The 19,511-nt window shown below is 37.8% G+C and overlaps 1 protein-coding gene across 1 annotated transcript; it reads left to right on the forward strand.

Annotated features, from left to right (window-relative positions):
• Positions 1 to 11,615: 11,615 nt before the first annotated feature.
• Positions 11,616 to 19,511, forward strand: LOC126816796 (uncharacterized). Its single transcript, XM_050543513.2, has 6 exons — positions 11,616 to 11,704; positions 15,635 to 15,835; positions 16,626 to 16,757; positions 17,098 to 17,205; positions 17,634 to 17,837; positions 18,773 to 19,511. The coding sequence occupies exons 1-6, from the start codon at positions 11,665 to 11,667 to the stop codon at positions 19,087 to 19,089; spliced, it is 1,002 nt and encodes a 333-aa protein (XP_050399470.1). The 5' UTR covers positions 11,616 to 11,664; the 3' UTR covers positions 19,090 to 19,511.

Here is a 19,511-nt window from a genome sequence, read left to right on the forward strand (position 1 = left end):
TATCAGACAAAGAAAGTTAAATAAAACATGTCAACAAGTTAAGATTACATAATGACATAAGGAATGCTACCAAGACCTCCAGGGGTGTGGATAACCGACAGGTTGATATGTTGATATTAAAATCACTTTCACGTGTCAAGATTCTGTCATTATGTAACAATTGTTTGTCCTTTTATCGGCAGTATCTGTGAGTGATTCCATGCATTTTGCGGCTTGGTCGGTCATAATAGTATAAGCCTTTAATAACGTGGATATGAGAGGCATTGTCTAATCAACTCAATATCAAAGCCATTCGATGGCCCAAAGAGCTGGCCATAGGCCATTTAATGTAAATGCATGTCTAAATAAAAAAATATTTAACAATCGAAGTCAGAAAACCGCCCCGCAATAGTCAAATTTAGCTATTATATAATGCCTCTTTAACTAAATCTGCACTTTATTTATTTTACCAAGGTCAAGTCATTTTAAACCCCACCCAATCTCTTACTTACCTACCTACTTACTGTAATGTATTGACGTTTCAGTGTTGAGCAACTACAACTGTGGGGTAGTATAGCGTTAATGATATCAGTTATGGCATTTGTTTACCTGTATTACGCTAAGGACAGAGAAATATTTAGACGAGAAACACTACACTTAGCTGTTGATAACTTTCTTACCAAGTTCAGATTTAGGTAAGTACAATCATTTTATGTTTTAATATTGTAAATGTATAAAAGAATAAGTGTTCGGGTTGCACTACATGTCCTAATTAACCTGAGAGAATATCTCTTTAATAATACTAATAAATATCTAATACTCACAGACTAAGGGATGTCGAGGTGTAACTATAGTAACAATATATCAAGTCTTTCTTCTTGATTTAACTGCCTGTCTCTATGTTTTAGACAAATATTCTACGAATATAACTAGACCACAAATTGTCATGTCTTATTGCAAAAGACGAATATTACTACATAGGCGTGTATATAAAATGAAATTAAATGAAATGAGATGGGCTTAACTTTACTGTTCTGCATCGATTGGGCTAATGAAGACGACCATATAGTGTGCAGTGAGGGACATTTTGCCAGGACAGTGGCGTTACGGCCTATAATGCCAAGGGTTCTTTTACGTTGTTCGTCCCATACGAACGAAAGAACACTGACAAGGGTCGCCCAAGAACTTTCTCGGCCAACACCGAGAGTGAACCCGCGAGACTTCTGGTTAGCGAGCCAACAGCATACCCACTGAGCCACCGCGGCTCCTGGCATGTATATGAAGCCCCACAGCTTCTATCTAAGGTGGTATTGCTAACTAAATAAAGCTTAATCCTGTCGATATGCAAGTCGATAAACTCTTTTCCACCCGCCTAAATCACCAAATAACAACTTTCTCCTCCTCCACCCAACACATTTATGTCGTGGAAAACATATTTTTATCCTCTGTGGTTTTTGTCTTTTTTATTTCAGACGAAAGAAACCCAAATCCTTCACACAACTGGAAGAAAGCAACGATATGGGCATTGCAAATATTTCCAAAACTTAAATCTGCCCCTTTGTGAAATATAATTTGATATTGCAAATATACTCTTCAAAAAAAGAAACGCACAGCCCATTTTTCATCATTTTTTTTTTATTTGAACGAGGTCGTTGTTTCCATAAATCTTGTTTTTAATGTCATCATGTAAGGTTAAAAGAAATTCATTGTTGGTTTTAAATGTAGGATCACTAATTGTGACTGGTCATCCTTTTTGCTGAAATTTGTTTTCGCTTGATTGCACCAAGAAACATGAATTTAACAACTTCGCGAGCGTTTCGCATGGAACCTAAATTTAAGGCCTTTGAAATCGCGGGGTTCTCGGTTTCCAAATCAGTTGCACATCTAAACACTCAACGAACCAAGTGATGACACATCTGAATGAAGACCAACGCAACAACGCTATTGGTCGATTACAAGCAGGTGAATCCCAGACAGATGTAGCCAGACTACTGAATGTTTCCCGGAGTTCCATTTCTCGCCTTTGGGATAGGTACCGACAGCGAAGTTCAACACGTGACCGCCCAAGCTCAGGGCAACTTCCGGTTACGTCATTGGCGGAAACGGTTCTCAACAGCGACCTCTACTGCAGCAACAGTTTTCGGACGGCGTGGAATCTCAGACCAGACAGTCCGTAAAAGCCTACGTGAAACCGGATTACGAACCAGACGTCCCCGTTACAGCTACTGTTTAGAAATACGCCGACACCGTGAAATTCAACTTCAGTGGGTTCGAACACGGCAACACTGGAGAGCATTTTGGTTCAGCGACGCGTCGTTATTCCTGTTGCAACGAGGAGATGGTTGAGGGGGGGGGGGAGTATACCGACGACGAAATGTCACACTGCGTTTCGTTTTTTGGAGAGTATATAACGATTTTCTTTCTTTGGAAAATATATTCTTTATTTTTCTATTCTTGTGATATTTTCGAGAAAGGATAACATTTAATGGACTTTTTTCGGCCATATTTTATCTTGCAATTAGAAAGCAAGAATTAAAAATACTTGCATCATATAGCTTGGTGTAGATTGATGTAGCATGGCATTGTTGATATTAAACAGGTATTATGCAAGAGCCAAAACTGCCTTTGGCAGGTATTTCTTTATGCCTTCAATGTTATATAAAATATTAATTAGACATTAATTAACTTACCAAGACCATAATCAACTCTCGATGCCATCGGATGTCTCCGATATTTTAATAGATTTAGATAGTTTTACGGTTGATGCAGTTACCGTAAAAATGGATAATCGAGACTTTGTTTATTATCGTAACAACGGTAGCAATGACAATCGAGGCTAGACTATAATTGTATGTCCGATAGCTAAGCTCAGAGTGAAATAATTTGACTGAAACTTTCAAGATATTCCTTTTCATTATCTGTCAGCTCTTTATCTAATCTTACCTAATGTGGCTCTAATTAATATCAGTTTGTTATAAAATGTATTTCTATTTTACAGTGAAATAAACATTATTAATACATCTCAAAGTAATTGTATTGCCTAATAGGATATAGTTTAATGTTCTTTAAATTATTGAAGAACGAATATTCGCCAAATAGTAAGTGCAGGAGGACCGCACTACACGCAAAACAAAACCGACAAAGTAAATCCGCACATAAAATGAAATAAAGTTACTGAATGATATATGATTGAACGTCCTACTTGTCTGTAATGGCCATACTAATGAAGACGGGCAACGCCATGCAGTCTATGATTTAAAGTTTTGCCGGGATAGAGCCGCTTCCCCATACCCCTCATCGAATTGCAGCTGTCAAGGGTTACATTAAGTACACGGTTCCACATGAACGACTAGACACTGTTCCTTGCACCACTGAAAATCCCGAGGACATTTCTTGTGAACTTGGCACCTGTTAAGAAAGCCAGAGATCTATCGTCTGAGTCACCTAGCCCCCCGCCCCCTCCCGTCACTAAAAGGACTTTGCAACAAACATAAACTAGCAATCAGCTTTTTTTTTCGAGGCACCGTTGAATTACGAGTTCAATACTGTACTGGGGGGTGTAGGTATATCCCAAGGTCCAAGTCCCTGATAGCGTGGTTCAAGGCGCAAGTGAAAAATAGGTTGAAAAGGACAGGGGCCAGAACGCATCCCTGTTTGACACCATTGCTGATATTGAAAGGCTCTGATACTTCTCCACCCGAGAGAACCTGTCCAGTCATGTTGTCATGGAACTGGCGTAGAAGGTTGAACTTGTGTGGGCATCCGAATTTGGATAGGATGATCCAAAGGGCCTCCCTGTTCACTGTGTCAAAGACCTTGGTGAGGTCAACAAAGACAGCATACAAGTCCATGTTTTGCTCTGGGCATTTCTCCTGCACTTTGGCTAAGCAAATGAAACGGTCTGTTACGGCGACTGTGGGGAAACCACTAGAAACGTCAACGCTGATTGATTAATCAATGTCTAACGTCATCGGGTCAAAAGCCGCTCGTACGACCCCTGAAACGACCTACCAGTACAACTTGTTAGATCTTCATGTAGTGTAGGCCATCGAAAGTATAAAAAAATGAAACGAAATATAGATCTGTCTTTTAATCAGATTGTCTGTGTCACGGTATCACTAAGAAGTGGTGAATATGAGAATCTTAATATAAAACAAATTAATTAGCTTATAAAAAAAACAACCAGCATAACAGAGTGTAACAATATGATGGCTGTAACAATAACCAGTTTGTGACCTTTAATCAATTATTGATTCTAAATTTCATAATCAAGAAAATATAGCAAGTAAGTAATAGTTATATACCTTGTTTTCAAGGTGTATGGGTTGATACACCGTCTCTTTTTTGAGTGGGGCTCCGAGGCGAAGCCGAGGAGATCTCCACTCAAAAAAGAGACGGTGTATCAGCCCATACACCGAGAAAACAAGGTATATAACTGACTTATACTAAATATTTTTTCGAGAAATAGAGATTTTTTCTATTTTTCCCAATTTCAAAAGCATTTTTCATTTCACAAATTTATCAAAGTTTCCCATTTAGAGCCCCCCAATTATCTCATCGCAAACGCTTATTTCTACTCGGGTAAATGATGTCAGTACACCGCACGTGCATTTCACGGTTTAAATCAGGTCAGGGAAAATGTTCATAACAGGGATATTGATTGGTTGAGAAAAGCAAACGTCATCCAATCATTTTGAACAATAGTCATTTCTTGTAGTTTTGCCAACATCCTGGCTGCATCGATTGTAGTGGATAGCAGAAATGAATGCGGGAATTCGTCGAAGAATCCTACTTTATAATGTCACAGATATATATTTCTAGGACCGAGAAAATCAGTTCTGCAAGAGATTTCAATGACCGCGAAGATTTAGAAGCCCGATCCTTCACAGAACAAGAAATTAAAGCCATGCAGATGAGTCGAATTCCGCCAAACACGAGGAAAAATACCAATTACATAGGAATATGGTGACACTTCGAGATCAGTACAAAAGATTGGATTTTAACTTTTTTGATAAGCAAGGTACATTTGCTAATTTCCGCACAGATCAATTCATTAACTTCGCGACATCCACTGACAGACAAAAACAAGAACAGCCATTAAATGAAGACGAGTTGGAATTGTAAAGTTCTCAAGTTTGTAGTGTAGAAAATGCCAATGGATTAATTTATACTAGTAATATATTTTGATTACGTGCTGCGGGTGAGCATAAACCGCGACAAAATGTGAAAGTTTTTAGTGTTGAAAATGCCAAGAGATTAATTTATAATAGTAAAATATTTGGATTATGTGCTGCGGATGAGCATAAGCCGCGACAAAATGTGAAAGTGCGACAAAATGTGAAATATCAAAATGTAAAGAAATGTGAGACAAAATGCAAGAATATGACTGAAGTGACGCACATTCGAAAAGTGCTGAGACAGTTGAAAATGATGACTCTTTTACCATAACATGTTCAAAACGGGTTGTAGATGTTCAAATAAATATGTAAATCATGATTTTGTTATTTTTGTCCCGTTTCAACTGATACACGTCATAAACGTATATCATATTTGTTGAACAAATTAGGTAATAAATCTTGCCGGTATGCAGGATATGGTGCATATCTATTCCATATTTGGAATTTAGCTGTTATCAGTCTATGACGTAAGTAATTAGGGATGTTGGCCCCTATAAAAGAGCAAAACCAGAGGTCGAATAGTCAGACACCGCTTGGGTTCTTTAGACAATCATTTGATTCTCAGACAAGAGCCAGGATGTAGAGGTTTCACTCGGCTATCTAGCTTTGCGAGTGGAGTGGGGTTGATGGAAAGACGTTAATTTTATATATTGTAATGTAGACTATTGCGTAACCGTATTGTTGTTCCTGCTATATATTTGATGTTGGTAGCCGTATTTGAAACACATACAGCAGCCACACCAGAGTCAACCACTTGTCGATAAGGCTAAGAAAGATATGTGGCCAGGGTAGTGCTAAAGAGTCTTTTTTATGTCAGACAGCTATCATATTCATATTACGTTAAACTTATATGCAGTCAACCCTAATTATATTACATCTTAGCACTCCCGTGCTTTCTTTTTGTTGACACAGTCTCTTTAATTTTATTGATAAGGTGATGTGGAAAAGAAATATTCCAGCCTTATGATATTTTCGAACAATTCTTCTTGCCTACTAGCCGGTTTCCCTAACACAAGCCTCGATGACAGCTTTGTCACTTTCAGAGAAAACCATCTTGAAGCATCCACAGAAGGGCATCAAATCCAAAATGAGCACTGGCTGGCACTGACAAATGTTGACAAATATTTTGACTCGTGGCACATGATTGACGGGTATCTACATAATTTGACCTTCTTTTTAAAACTCGTACTATGTTAACACTATTTGAGCGGCGGACCTGACATTTGGAGTGAAGTTGTCGAACATTCATATTGTACCAGATGTGAAACGTTAATGATATAGGTACAATAATTGTTATTCCACTTTAAATTGTGTACTCGTTTTTTCTGGGTCACTTGATGTATATAGATCACGGTCCTGCCTCTTTAATTTTCTTCGATACCAAGTCCCTTCGGCCAACCAGCCTGTTTTGTAGGATCATTATACTTTCTAACAAGACTGCTTCCTACACGTTTTGATGAAACAATTGGTTTGGGTGAAAGGTGTATATTTTACCGTCTACCAGAGAAAGGTTGGATCAACAAATTATGTAGCTATTTTTATTAATATACTATTCAAAAAAAGTAGGGGATATTTGATTTTTAAGTGTTATTAAAGTCACCTAATGAAACTGACGAAGAAACAAATGACAAAATGAAATGAAGTTCACATTCATCGATTTATTCCAAATGATCGTTAGACTAAGTAAGGCACAGACTGACCATTATAAGGGTAAAATGATACCCGGGGTCAAACAGCAAAGTTACCACAGCATCACAACCAAGTCAGTAACGGGTAAATCCTCCTCTGTTTGCCAAACAAGCATTGATCCGACGTGGCATACTCCTAATGAGACGTCTAAGGTCATTTTGGTCCAGATTGTCCCATTCCTGTTGCAACGCAGCAGCAAGTTCTTGGACAATGGCAGGACGTTGTTGACGTTGACGTAACCTCTGTCCAAGCATGTCCCAGACATGCTCGATGGGGGAGAGGTCGGGACTCAGTGCTGGCCAAGGTAATGTGGTGATGTTCTGTTGTTGGAGGTAACCTGTAACGATCCTGGCCCTGTGACATCTTGCGTTGTCATCCTGGAAGATGAAACGGCGGCCATGACGTCGTGCGAACGGCACAACATGGACTGCCAAAATGTTGTCCCGGTAGTACTGGCCTGTAACACGCCCTGCAACAACATGTAAAGTCGTTCTTCCAGCAACAGTGATGCCTCCCCACACCATAACAGAACCACCCCCAAATCGATCATGTCTGATGACGTTAACGTCTTGGAAGCGCTCGTTTCGACGACGCCACACCCTCCTACGTCTGTCCAAAAAATCAACAGTGAACCTTGACTCATCTGAAAACATCACATTGCTCCAGCGTCGATTATCCCAGTGTTGACGATCCCTACACCAACGACGTCTTGCCTGAATGTGATGATCTCTCAAACAAGGGATCACGCGAGGACGTCGGGCGCGAAGGTGACCCCTATGCAGTCGATTCCGAATCGTCTGGCCACTCACTCTCACACCAGTGTCTGTTTGAAGACGAGCGCTGATCTGATTTGCTGTGATGACACGATTTCTCAAGGCCAAGGTACGGATAAATCGATCCTGGGCTTGAGTTGTCGCCCTTGGTCGACCTGAGCGTGGTCTGTCCTGTACAGATTGTGTATCACGGTATCTGGACCATAGCCTGCTTATGACAGACTGAGAAACATTCATCGTCCGCGCCACAACCGCCTGTGTTGTGCCGATCTGTAGCATGCCAAGGGCACGTAACCTTTCATTTTGGGTAAGCCGACGCATATCAAAATTTGTTTTCTGGTCACTAAAACAATTAAACTGATGTTTCCACCCTGGAATTCAATGCCACAATGACTGTAACATTCAAAGTCAGAGTCGTGCAAATCTTGGGTTGGACCCCCATGATGATCCCAAGCATCACCTGCATTCCATGCGGTAGCTATTGGTGCGTTTGGGCGTCACATGTAACTGGAAATGTTTCTTCTGTTAGGTTCTATAGTGACTTTTTTCGTAGTCATTTGCATATTTTAGTATTATGCCCCCAAAATCAAATATCCCCTACTTTTTTTGAATAGTATATAAGTGGCATTTCAACAATAGTTATATAGGCATACTGTAAAAATAATTTACTACTTCAAATATTTACTACTAATCTATGTTAACTTTCTGAGCTTGTCATTATTTAATAAAGGCGGATTTATAAAAATTTGACAAAAATAGCTGAAATTTATGACAATCAGACCCACAGCACCCTAATTTACATCCAGTCTCCGAATCCGCCATAACATAACTAACAAATGTTCAAAAGGACCGATGACTTGGCTTGTTGTAAATTGTCCCCAATGGTACCTTTGAAAAACAAGAACATTATAGGTATAATGCAACGAATAGCTACTGGGGTGCTTCTTTTGCACAGAAAAACAAAAGATATAGTACCGTCCTGATGTATGTATTAGAGTATTGAAATTGTATAAAACGAGACACCAGAACATAAGATTTTTTTCTTTGCTTGTTTTCCAAGATTTAATTGATTTTCTCTTTTGTTTACCAGGTTTCTACGCTGTTTTAGTAAGGACACCAGAAGGTAACAAAGCCTACAATCTTTCAATACCATTGTTTATGTGTCGAAATGAAACAAAAAACAACAACATTTTTTGCTTATCAGTCGAGTGATTATCTTCAGACAGCCAAGAAGTAACATTCAGATGTGTCGAACAAGCTGTCGTTTAGTAGTTGGCTACGGGTTTATTCTGAACAAAGGTAAAATGTTTTTAGAGTAATTAAACGGGATCTATCTACAGATAGCAAAATAAATGTTTCTCATGGGGATGACAAATTCCAGATGAATCTACTCGCGTCGATGTACACAGTAAAGGTAATAATGATGTTACTGTATTAAATGTATCTACTGTTGTTTACGTACATGTTCAAGGTAATGAAGGTGTTGCTGTATTATATGAATCTACTAGTGTTGATGTAATGGTAAGGATGATAATGGCGTTGTTGTATTAATTGAATTTAATAACTCTTCTTACAATTTAATACGAATTAAAGAACATAAATAATTAAAATATTGGAACTGAATAGAGTGTTTTATCTACAGGAGAAGAGGTTGATGGTAAAGATGCTGTTTTTAGGTATGTTGCAGCTTTTACTTTATTAATCGAATTTCAAACATTCATCTAAGAATACTACTTTAGCAGTATTTATTAACTAGATGGAGCAATAAATTATATCACATGCATTATGCTGTTTTACTTCATAAACCGAATAGAGCAACTGAATAGAACAATACACCATGACACATAGTTATTGAAGAACAATATTACTAATTAATTTGGGCGTCGCCAAAATCAAATGATAATTGTTCTTCCGTGTGCATGTGCTCTAGATTATTCATCTAATTAGTCGGGGTGTCGATTGTAAAATGTAATGATATAGTATGGTAGGGTAAATGTTTTACTCTATTAACTCACTTTCAGTCAACTTTCATAAAGAGAGATACATAACAAAATTTTATTTGATATTATTCATAAAGATGATTCTCTGGAGAATTTTATATCGTAAAATGTTTGATGTTCTGGATGTTCTGTTTGCTCTAGACATCGGTTTATTATATATTGATACAGGTACACTCTTGGAGATGCAGCTTGTTCTGATGATAGTACCAACAGATGGGAACACTGCGGTACCAGAAACTACTAAAAGTATGGATACCACCACAGCTAGTCAGTATTCCTTTATTGGTTCAACCTCTCGTATTACTTGTTTATATTGTGTTATTATACTTTTATTAATTTATTTAACTTAAATTTATTTTATTTATACATTTATAATATGTCGAATTACAGATCCGTGTACCCGTGAGTTGGATCTGTTAGCCCTCTGTCCAGAGTATGCAGCTAAAGGCTTGTGTGGAACATATCTTCCCTTATGGTGTAGCTGTCCTTATTCGTGTAGAGCCCCACCATTATGCCAGAGTGAGTATTATGCCCTTGTGTCACGTGGACTACGACGAATCGCCCCGAATCCAAACATTTTCCGATTCGTAGATAAATTGTAGATGGTTCTCTTTTTTTTTTCTTTTTTTTTTTAAACAATATTTTTATTCGTTAAATCTGAATTTGGGTTGGGGAACAGGCTATGCATATGTGTAACCCCTCTCTTGAAGTTCGTAAGTTATTTTGGAACAAAACATTTCGTGGGATAGGAATGCCACGAATCGTCTCGAATCGTCCCGAATCCAAACTTTTTGATTCGTAGATAAATCGTAGACGGTTTATGAAGGCCGTGAGTGATTCTTATTTGGTTCCTACACATTCGTATTGTTCGTAGCAGTTCGTAGTTCGGCCACGAAAATTTGTGTTTGTCAAAATCTTTCGTGGACGGTCTACGAATTTCGGAATTCGTAGACGTATCGTAAACCATTCGTATTCGATTCTTTAACGAATAGTGCCAAATATCGTAAACTTTTCGTAGCTTTATCGGCATTATTCGTGGAGGGTATAGTGTATTCGTAATATCCGTAACTCATTCGGAACTGAATCGATTTAGTTCGTATAGATGTTTCTTTCATTTCGTAGGACTCTACCTTCAAATTACATGAATATTAAAATTGACTTTGGTGAAAATTAAAAAAAATAAATGAAAATTATTTTTCATGTCCCTTATCAGCCACCGTATCCAGCATAATTATTTTTCAACCGATTACCCACGAATTATCGTAACTCTTTCGTTAACTATTCGTAACTGCTTCGCAGCTACTCCAAGTTTTCTACGATATTTTTTATATTTTTGCTGTATCGCCACGAATTTCGATTCGCCACTATTTGTAGCATTCGTAGCGCCACTATTCGTAGCATTCGTAGCCCACGTGAAAGCCAGGCATTCAGTGACAAAGCAGAAGTATGGGCAAGGAGTTTATATGCAATTCACCGCGCATGTGTTGTGTGTTCTGGTCATTCGCAAGCATTCCCAACAGATTCGAAAGGATTCGTAAGAAATTCGCAAGCATTGATAAACATTTGTAAGGCCTCATTTTTTCAGTATTTCTCCAGGCAATCTTATTTTTTTCGACTAATTTGCCGCGAATTTCAAATTTTCATATTCGCAAGGATATTCTTCACTGTGTGAGAATAGCATAAGAGTCGTACTACTGAATGCTGATAACAGTAGTTTAGAACGTACGTGTAAACTATCACTAGTTAGCTAAACACTGTCGAGGCCTAAATGCGCCTTAATATTCTATTATCAGATATTTATGACCTTTGAGGAAGATAAATTTCGCTTTTTTATAGATATTTTTGAATTGTGAAAAGGATGTTTACACTGAAATCTTATTTGAAAAATGTTAAAAATAAAATATCATTATGTTTTTTTTGTTATTATTTATTTTTACGATCAGTAACAATCTCTAAAAATTCTTTTATTATTATTAAGCAACCCCAATAATAGACAGTACGTGTAATTGTGGAAGTTTAGCATCAACATGTGAGACAGACAGTAGCATGCCCGATATTTGTATTGTGACGTGTTTAACTAGAACAGGTAAGATGTACTAGAACCTCGGGATTTACCGACTTTAGTAATGATGATCGAGGCTAGACTAAAATTCAAAAGCTAATATCTCGGTTCAGAGTGGAGCAATTTTATGTGGGAAGGAGATGTTCTCACAAATCAATAAAATATGTACCAGGGTTTCATAAGTTTAACAAATTTCTAGACCTTTAAAACGGTTCACTACTTTTATGTTTAAAATCATATACAGTCTCTACAGGCCATTTCTGAACTAACATACGTTTCAATTTGGGGTCTTTAGCTGTGGGAGGAAACCGGGAGACCGAGAGAGTACCAAAACTAGACTGTCAGTAAACTTAACGATGAAATGTTAATTTTAGTATTGAAACTATTCAATAATATAAACGATTTGAATAAGAGACGTGCCAAATAGCAATTGATGATGATCGACCTCCGTTTGATGCTGCCGTAGTCACGTAATATTTTAAATCAGTTTGTGTCGGAAGTTTTAATTCACTGCTAAATCAACTCTTAATTTGCTTCGTTTTTAACAGTTGTTAAAGGGGCTACTACATGTTATAGTAAATGTCCGTAATACGCTAGCCAAAATCCTACATAAACTCTTCAAAAAAAGTAGTGGCTGTTGAAATGCAAATAACTATGCAGGTTGCGATATGATAAATAGTCATGGACATTTGACATGCTATGATATCGCCCCACCAGAACCACTGAGTTGCCCATACGACACACAATAGCGCCATAGAAGTGGGGGGGGGGGGCATTGTCAAATTTGACACTTCAAGGAAGGGTTGATGAAAACTGCCGCGTGCTGGTTTATCTATCCATGTCTGCTTTCCTATCGGTTCTTGCAAGAGATTTACTGTTTAGTGCATCTTTGCTTTAGTGTGTTACGTTTAATTTGATCGGGAGACGTGTTCGTCGACGTCAACGTCAACCGACAACACTGCAAGAATTGGCCGTGGCACTTCAAGAGGAGTGGGTCAGATTGCCCTAAATCGTGATTGGACGGTTGATTAGGAGCATGCCACGACGAATTGCTGAATGTCTGGGGATTGGTAATTACTCATTATCAAAAATCAAAAACGTCCATTTTCACTTTTGACGGTGTATCTCTTTGCGGGTGAAATGGGACCGTCAGATAAGCCGCCCATATGAACTGTTTATGTTCATGGGTAGGCAATTGACCTGTTATTAAAGTAGCTAAGTCTCTAACTCAATATCATCCAAAATCTTCAACATGGAAAACACAAATTATTTGTCAATTTAAATCAACATTGATGCTGTGATCTTACCGGAAAAAGATGTGGCTTCTGATATCCAATATTTAAGACAAAATAAACATTTTACCATTGGTACACGAATCGTGTACCATAATGCGTTTCAGCCCCAGTTCTAGCAAGAGACTCGAGGAACGAGGCTAGACATATTGCACCAAACCAAACGGCATATGTAGACTGGAATAACCAGGCGCTAGAAATTTGCATTCGATTGAGACTGCTGGCTTATTTCGCGGAACTTAACTGATTTGAAATTAGAGTAAAAACGGAAACCATTGAATGTATATCAGTTTATATACATTCATATTACAGTATTATATGTGTTACGACCTACTTATGTCAATTTCTAGGTCTAAAATGTTAGCGATTTAGCTCCTTTAACATACACTGGTAGCCTGGTGCACACTACGCGACGACATAGGCGATTTCGGTCGCCGACGATGAAAAATCAAAAACTCGCCTAGTGTGCGCACTCGATCGCAAGCGATATTTCGTCGCCAGCGACCATCGCGGCGATGGACTTGTTTGATATGATCGCCCAAGTCGTCGCTTCATCGGCAACAAATCGTGTAATGTGCTCACCTCGGCGATAATTTAAGCGACAACGAAGAAAATAAATTCACCTATTAAACCAACAATTTTTGGTTATTCTTCTCATGTGACATAACCACACACGAGATTTCTCAGAATTTGTTTCTGTTGCATGTATAATATTAAGTGACTCGGGTAATCTAATTTAGCCCTAACTAATAATTTAGCCCTAACTAACTAATTGAAATTAAGTTTGGAATTCTGGCAAACCTGTCGAATACATATGGTAGGCAGAGTGGATTGTTCCTCCTATATAGCAATGTACTCAATAATAATATAGTCCTAGGATTCATGGATGGTAATTAGAATGGGCGTTATTTTTCCAGTACCTGTAGCGAGAAAACGTAGAGTGACCGTCCATCGCCCACCTGCGCTTATTGGTTGTCTCATCTTGGTTGTTTGTTTGGGAATGAGAGAATTGATTATATTTAGGATTCTCTGGAATATTTCTGGACTCATCCTCACGTAGCTTGTTTTTCTATACATGCAAGAGTCGCCCAATTTGAGCTAGTAACTTATAATACTATAAACGCACTGCACTCCACGGGCGTTGTACTGAGACGGCTACGCCGCCTCCTGATCATCAAGTACAAAACAATATTAATTAAAGTATTTAACGCGATGACGGATAAAATGAATTTACAGGTGTCACATGACGAAGCACGTGACAGGGTGTTTTTTTCCGTGATCGCCAAAGTCGTCGTGAAGTGTGCCCAATCGACTTATATTGAGGCGATATTTGTCGCCAGACTCGTCGCTTAAGTTGTCGCATAGTGTGCATTTCCGCAGTTTTATATTGTTTCTGAATATCCCGTACTTTTTTTGAAGAGTATATTTATTATGACGAGCGTTGTATTTTCGCATATTTATACCCCTTGCAAAAAAGCGTTCTTGGGTTGTGGGGGGCAAATCAAAACTTATTGAAGTATATTATAAAATCTCCATCTAGTTAAATCTGGGGTCATGATGGTTTACTGAGTTCAATTCAGATATTTGTCGATAAAGTTTCTCGCCATTTTCAAGCCCCTATTCACCTGTTAATCATTCTAATTCTATGGTGAATGGCAAGTTTGTACAATTTCATTTTTTTATGTTCTAAGGCTGGAAACTATGGTACCACCGCTATAATCCGCGACTGATCCAAGTTTTAGTTTTAATAACGCAAATATTCAGTTTTTCTTTGTTTCATTTTAAATACAAGAAATGCTGTTAGTAGGACTCCTTAAGGAAAAAAAGCTCCTTTATGACAGTTCATTAGACCCAGACGATATTCAGACGAGAAAACAATATAATATTGATGTAAATGATTTGGAATAAACAAGATTCAACTGTTGCTTTGTCTAAAATCTGCTTTTGAGTGATGTGTCTAGAAATCAACAACACCGTTTTAACTGTCAATTTCAATAATTGGATGGTTCTTAAAGGTCACACTTTTTTGTAATTTGATTTGAATTTCTTCAGTATTTGTGAAATAAAATCGTTTTCATACATTTCGAAAGCCAAAGAAATGTACTGTTTAAATATAACGACTGTTGTATGTAATTAAGCACATCTGAGTGTGCAAAGGCCTTCACGAAGAATGTAAATAAATAGAAACCAATATAAACTTCAAATGGCGATAAAGTAAGTCAGAATTGATCGATTTGACTAATTTTCAGGGCTTGTGCTGACTCTTTCATGACCGCTAACCCTTACCCTGAAAAAATACTTAGCATGTGCGTAGATATAGAGGATATTTGTCGTTTTAGAGGGAATAACATATTTTATTTCATCGAGAAGCAAGAAAACTTATATTTTCACGAATGCGTAGCATGAGTGAAAATATAAACGTTTTCTTGCTTAGAGTTGAAATAAAATATGTTATTCACTCTAAAACGACAAATGTTCTATTTATTTTATGATTTTACAATCATTTTAGGTAAAAACAACATGGACTACTGCTAGCCACTGATAAAACGCGGTATTCCACTACTGATCATAAAATAAACGTTTATATCCGACACATAATAAGGCTATGCAAAGCCTCGAACATATTGTACTAGATTATTATCAGCATGTATTGTGTTTTCAGCGGTTTTTTGTGATGTTAATCTACTTCCTGCTGATAAAACAAAACGTGTTGAATATACCAAACCTGTTCGTTACTTAGATAGTGTAACACGTACCTGTTTGTCACCATATCAAGCCGTTTATGGTAGCCTAGATGTGTTTGTCTGTCAAGTCGACAAATCATTAAAGCTGGATTATTCTCGTGATGAATTAATATGTGGTGGTAAGTAATTGAACATTAAAGATGCATTAAGGAAAAGCCAAATCTGCTCAAGGCAGGTTTTTTTTCTAGCTTCAGATGTTATACATATAAATTATTATTTAGACATTTATTGACATGACAAGCCCAAATAAACTCGGTAGCTCATCGGATGGCTTCGATATTGAAAGGATTAGAACAGCCGCGACGTTACTGTAATAATTTAACGTTAAAATAGATAATCGAGACGTTTTTCGTAACAGTGGTAATCTTGTCAAAACGTCAAACACCCATATCTTCTCTCAGATTAAAGTAATTTGACTGAAATTTTCCATATATTCATTTTTCATTATCTTTATTTGGACTATTATAGCAAGAACGACAAACCCTTTATCTAAATCATATATAGTGCATCTTTAACAAAACAAGCAAAAACCAAAAACAACTTAATGCCGAAGGTTTATTTTGTGGGCAGCTCATTTGCGCATTCATGTGGATACAAATTGCAGAGTTTAAGGCCCATTTTCGAATCTGGCATTCATATGGTCATTCATATGGTTATTAGAACGCTGACTATATACATTTATACAAATGACAAATGATTTAGGAGAATTACAGCACCAGCGAAGCTCTGCGTCCAAAAAAACAAAGACAGCAGTCGACGTGTTTTAATAATTTGTACAGTATATTTTGATAAGCATATAGAACCATAATCATTATACGTTTTTAAATCCATGGAGTGACTATCACTGTAAACCCACGAATTCATTCATCAGAAACATCTTCATGCAGTGACCCATTTATATATTTCCAGATTCCTGTGAATCTTCTTTGAACTTCAATTCCTCTACCTGTGAATACTGGGCAAGCGTGGGTGAATGTATTTTTAAACTGGACTATTGGTGTCGTTGTTCATTCTCCTGTAAGGTGGCACCCTTCTGTCAAAGTAAGAATTTATTTTCAAGAGATTATCCTTTTTTATTCTTATTTTTATTTATTTATTTATTTTTTCATTTTTTTATTTATTTTTTTTGATCGCTGTACTTCATTTAACACGAAATTGCCATAGGCCCGGGCGTCCAGTAATAGTTATGTCTGATATTTTTCTCGAAAAGTTTAACATGTCCGGATCGTAAATTTAATTTCTGATTATTTCCGTAGGCTCCGAAAACAAACGGGACCTTATCTGCCTGACCTTCACCATAAAAGAGGGCAATAAAATCAGACAGATTATTCAGGGGGCGATCGAGTTTCCTTTTTTTATATTCATTCTGATTTATTTCTAGAATTGGGAAACTATGATACAAACTGTCAATGTGGAATTTGGGCAAAAGCTGGTCGATGTGATGAGCCTTATATACAGATTAAATGTGAAACAACTTGTCAGTTGAGAAGTAAGTTACTCCCTACATGTGTGATTACTACCTACTACATGCGTACTCGTTGAACACGCCTGATTAAAATGTAGAGTCAGTCCATCTTTTAGAACTAAAAGTAGGAATTTATCCGCCAGTTATTCAGACTATGCAGATGCGGACTGGGTAGCTCTTGGCTTTCGGAACAACTGGTTTTCCTTGGGTCACCAACGCGGTGAAGAATATTTGACATGATCTATCTAGATTTTGCATGGATAGCGACGTTTCCGAATTTACTTTACATGGGTATGAAATGAAATTAAATGAAATGGGGTTTAACGCCCTACTGTTCTGCTACGACTGAGCTAATGAACACGGTTACATAGCTATAGGTATATGCTAGTCTATGTTATATTCTGACCAGATGAAAGTAAATAAAATTTTGTCTCCCTGTTATATCGTTTCAGAAACAGTAACATGTGCTGAAAGCCAACTACCAAGTGCACCAGGTTATGCGTTTCAGTACACTAGTCCAATACGTTATCTAGACACAGTAACAATTGAATGCGCCAACGGGTTTGATACCACTGCTGGAGATTATATCCACATTGCATGTTTAGCGAACGGCTCATTCAACAGGTCGTTTTATCATTCAGCTATCACCTGTATTGGTAAGATTCTACTTTATATCACTTGTATCTGTTAGATTCTACTTTTTATCACTCGTATAAGTAAGGTTCTACTTTCTATTTCGTCAATTTAATACAGCGCTTCTTATGGAGACTAAATGAAATGAAATGAATTTGTGGGGGGGGGGGGGGGTCCTGCTTTTCTGCACCAACACGGCTAACGAAGACAGTCGAATATGTGACCTGGGTTTTCTGTCCCATCCGACCAACCATACGCTGTTCCTTGCGAGGTTCTCCGTCCTGCAACAAGGACAAGGGAGCGCCGTTCCGGAAAATCCCGATGAACTTTCTCGGCAAACACTGGGATCGAACTGTCGACCTCCATGCGAGCGAGCCAGCGTCTTACACACTGAGCCACAGCTACTCCCGTCGTACGAGTCAGCGACAATACATATATTAGGGCGAATGGTGTCCACCGACAGCTTAGGTATGGGCCTGCGGGGCCCAGGCCCAAGGTCCCGCGGGTTTAGGGGCCCCGCGGTTCATGGCAAAAAGAGAACACATTCAAATTCCAGATTAAAGTTCCACGGTAATCGATCTAGCCGCGCGAGGGCGGAGACTGAGCTATCCCTTAACCTTCTCTGTGAAGTTCCACTCGGTGATCGGTCTAGGCTTCTAAACTTGTATGCCATTGGGAACTGAATAGATTTCGTATGTGATCAGATATTATGTAATTATTCTTGCATTACAGACGGTTAATTGTGTGTTACGCATGCGTGTCATTCTAAAGAGGCCCCGCGATTGTAGTCTGGCATTGGTCGAGGTCCACAAGGCGAAATTCGCTGGCGAAGGGTTCCCCCGGCTTTTTTTTTATTTCTGTGGTTACCCTGTGCAATCCGATGCCCAACAGTTCGCGGAACAGAAAACTTGTTTGATGGTTTCACTTTGTTTTCCTTAATCTGTCGTTCATTTTTCAGATCCCACTACACCACTGGCTATTGAAAACACGGACATTTGCGTTTGTGGATGCCATGTTGTATACTCCAATGTCAGTGAATATGAAGTGGCAAAACAAAAATCATTACAGATCAGAGATGATCTATTGGTGGATACGAGGAACTTGTCAGCTACTATAAGGAAGAAAATCAGTATCCCAGATTACAGACCATCAGCACAGGGAGTAGGGTCACTGGCTGTGATTATTCTGTGTTGCACCGTAGGCTGCTTTATCTTATTGGATCTTCGTGCCTTTTCACGTCATCTCAAAATGCTGAAGTCTAACATATTAGATTAGTTTTGCAAATGTTGATTACTTTGTAAATGAATTGTGACATCGATTCCGAATTATATATTTCTTTTTCAATTTAAACGGAAATATGAGCGGTTACATTATTAATTGTGTCTTATGCTTCTTCTTTTTTTTATTTAATGCATTTGTGGGGCTGTATTGGAGAGAGAACGGCGAGGGTGCATTTCTAGGGTGTGGGAATGGGGGTGTTCTGATTTATAATTATTTGTGTATTAGATATATATTTATTTGTGTATTAGATTTATAATTATTTGCGTATTAAATTTATCATTATTTGTGTATTAGATATATAATTATTTGTGTATTATATATATAATTATTTATGTATTAGATATATGATTATTTGTGTATTAGATCTATAATTATTTGTGTATTAAATTTATAATTATTGGTGTATTAGATTATTA

Source organism: Patella vulgata, chromosome 3 (genome assembly GCF_932274485.2).
Source record: "Patella vulgata chromosome 3, xgPatVulg1.2, whole genome shotgun sequence".
NCBI classification, from domain to species: domain Eukaryota; kingdom Metazoa; phylum Mollusca; class Gastropoda; family Patellidae; genus Patella; species Patella vulgata.

Bases quoted from the DNA above. Each gene is read 5' to 3' on its own strand.
- LOC126816796 (XM_050543513.2), top strand. From the start codon at position 11,665: ATGCCCGATATTTGTATTGTGACGTGTTTAACTAGAACAG. The intron at 15,836-16,625 runs GTAAGTAATTGA...ATATATTTCCAG, and splicing joins TGATGAATTAATATGTGGTG to ATTCCTGTGAATCTTCTTTG. The intron at 17,206-17,633 runs GTAAGTTACTCC...ATATCGTTTCAG, and splicing joins AACAACTTGTCAGTTGAGAA to AAACAGTAACATGTGCTGAA.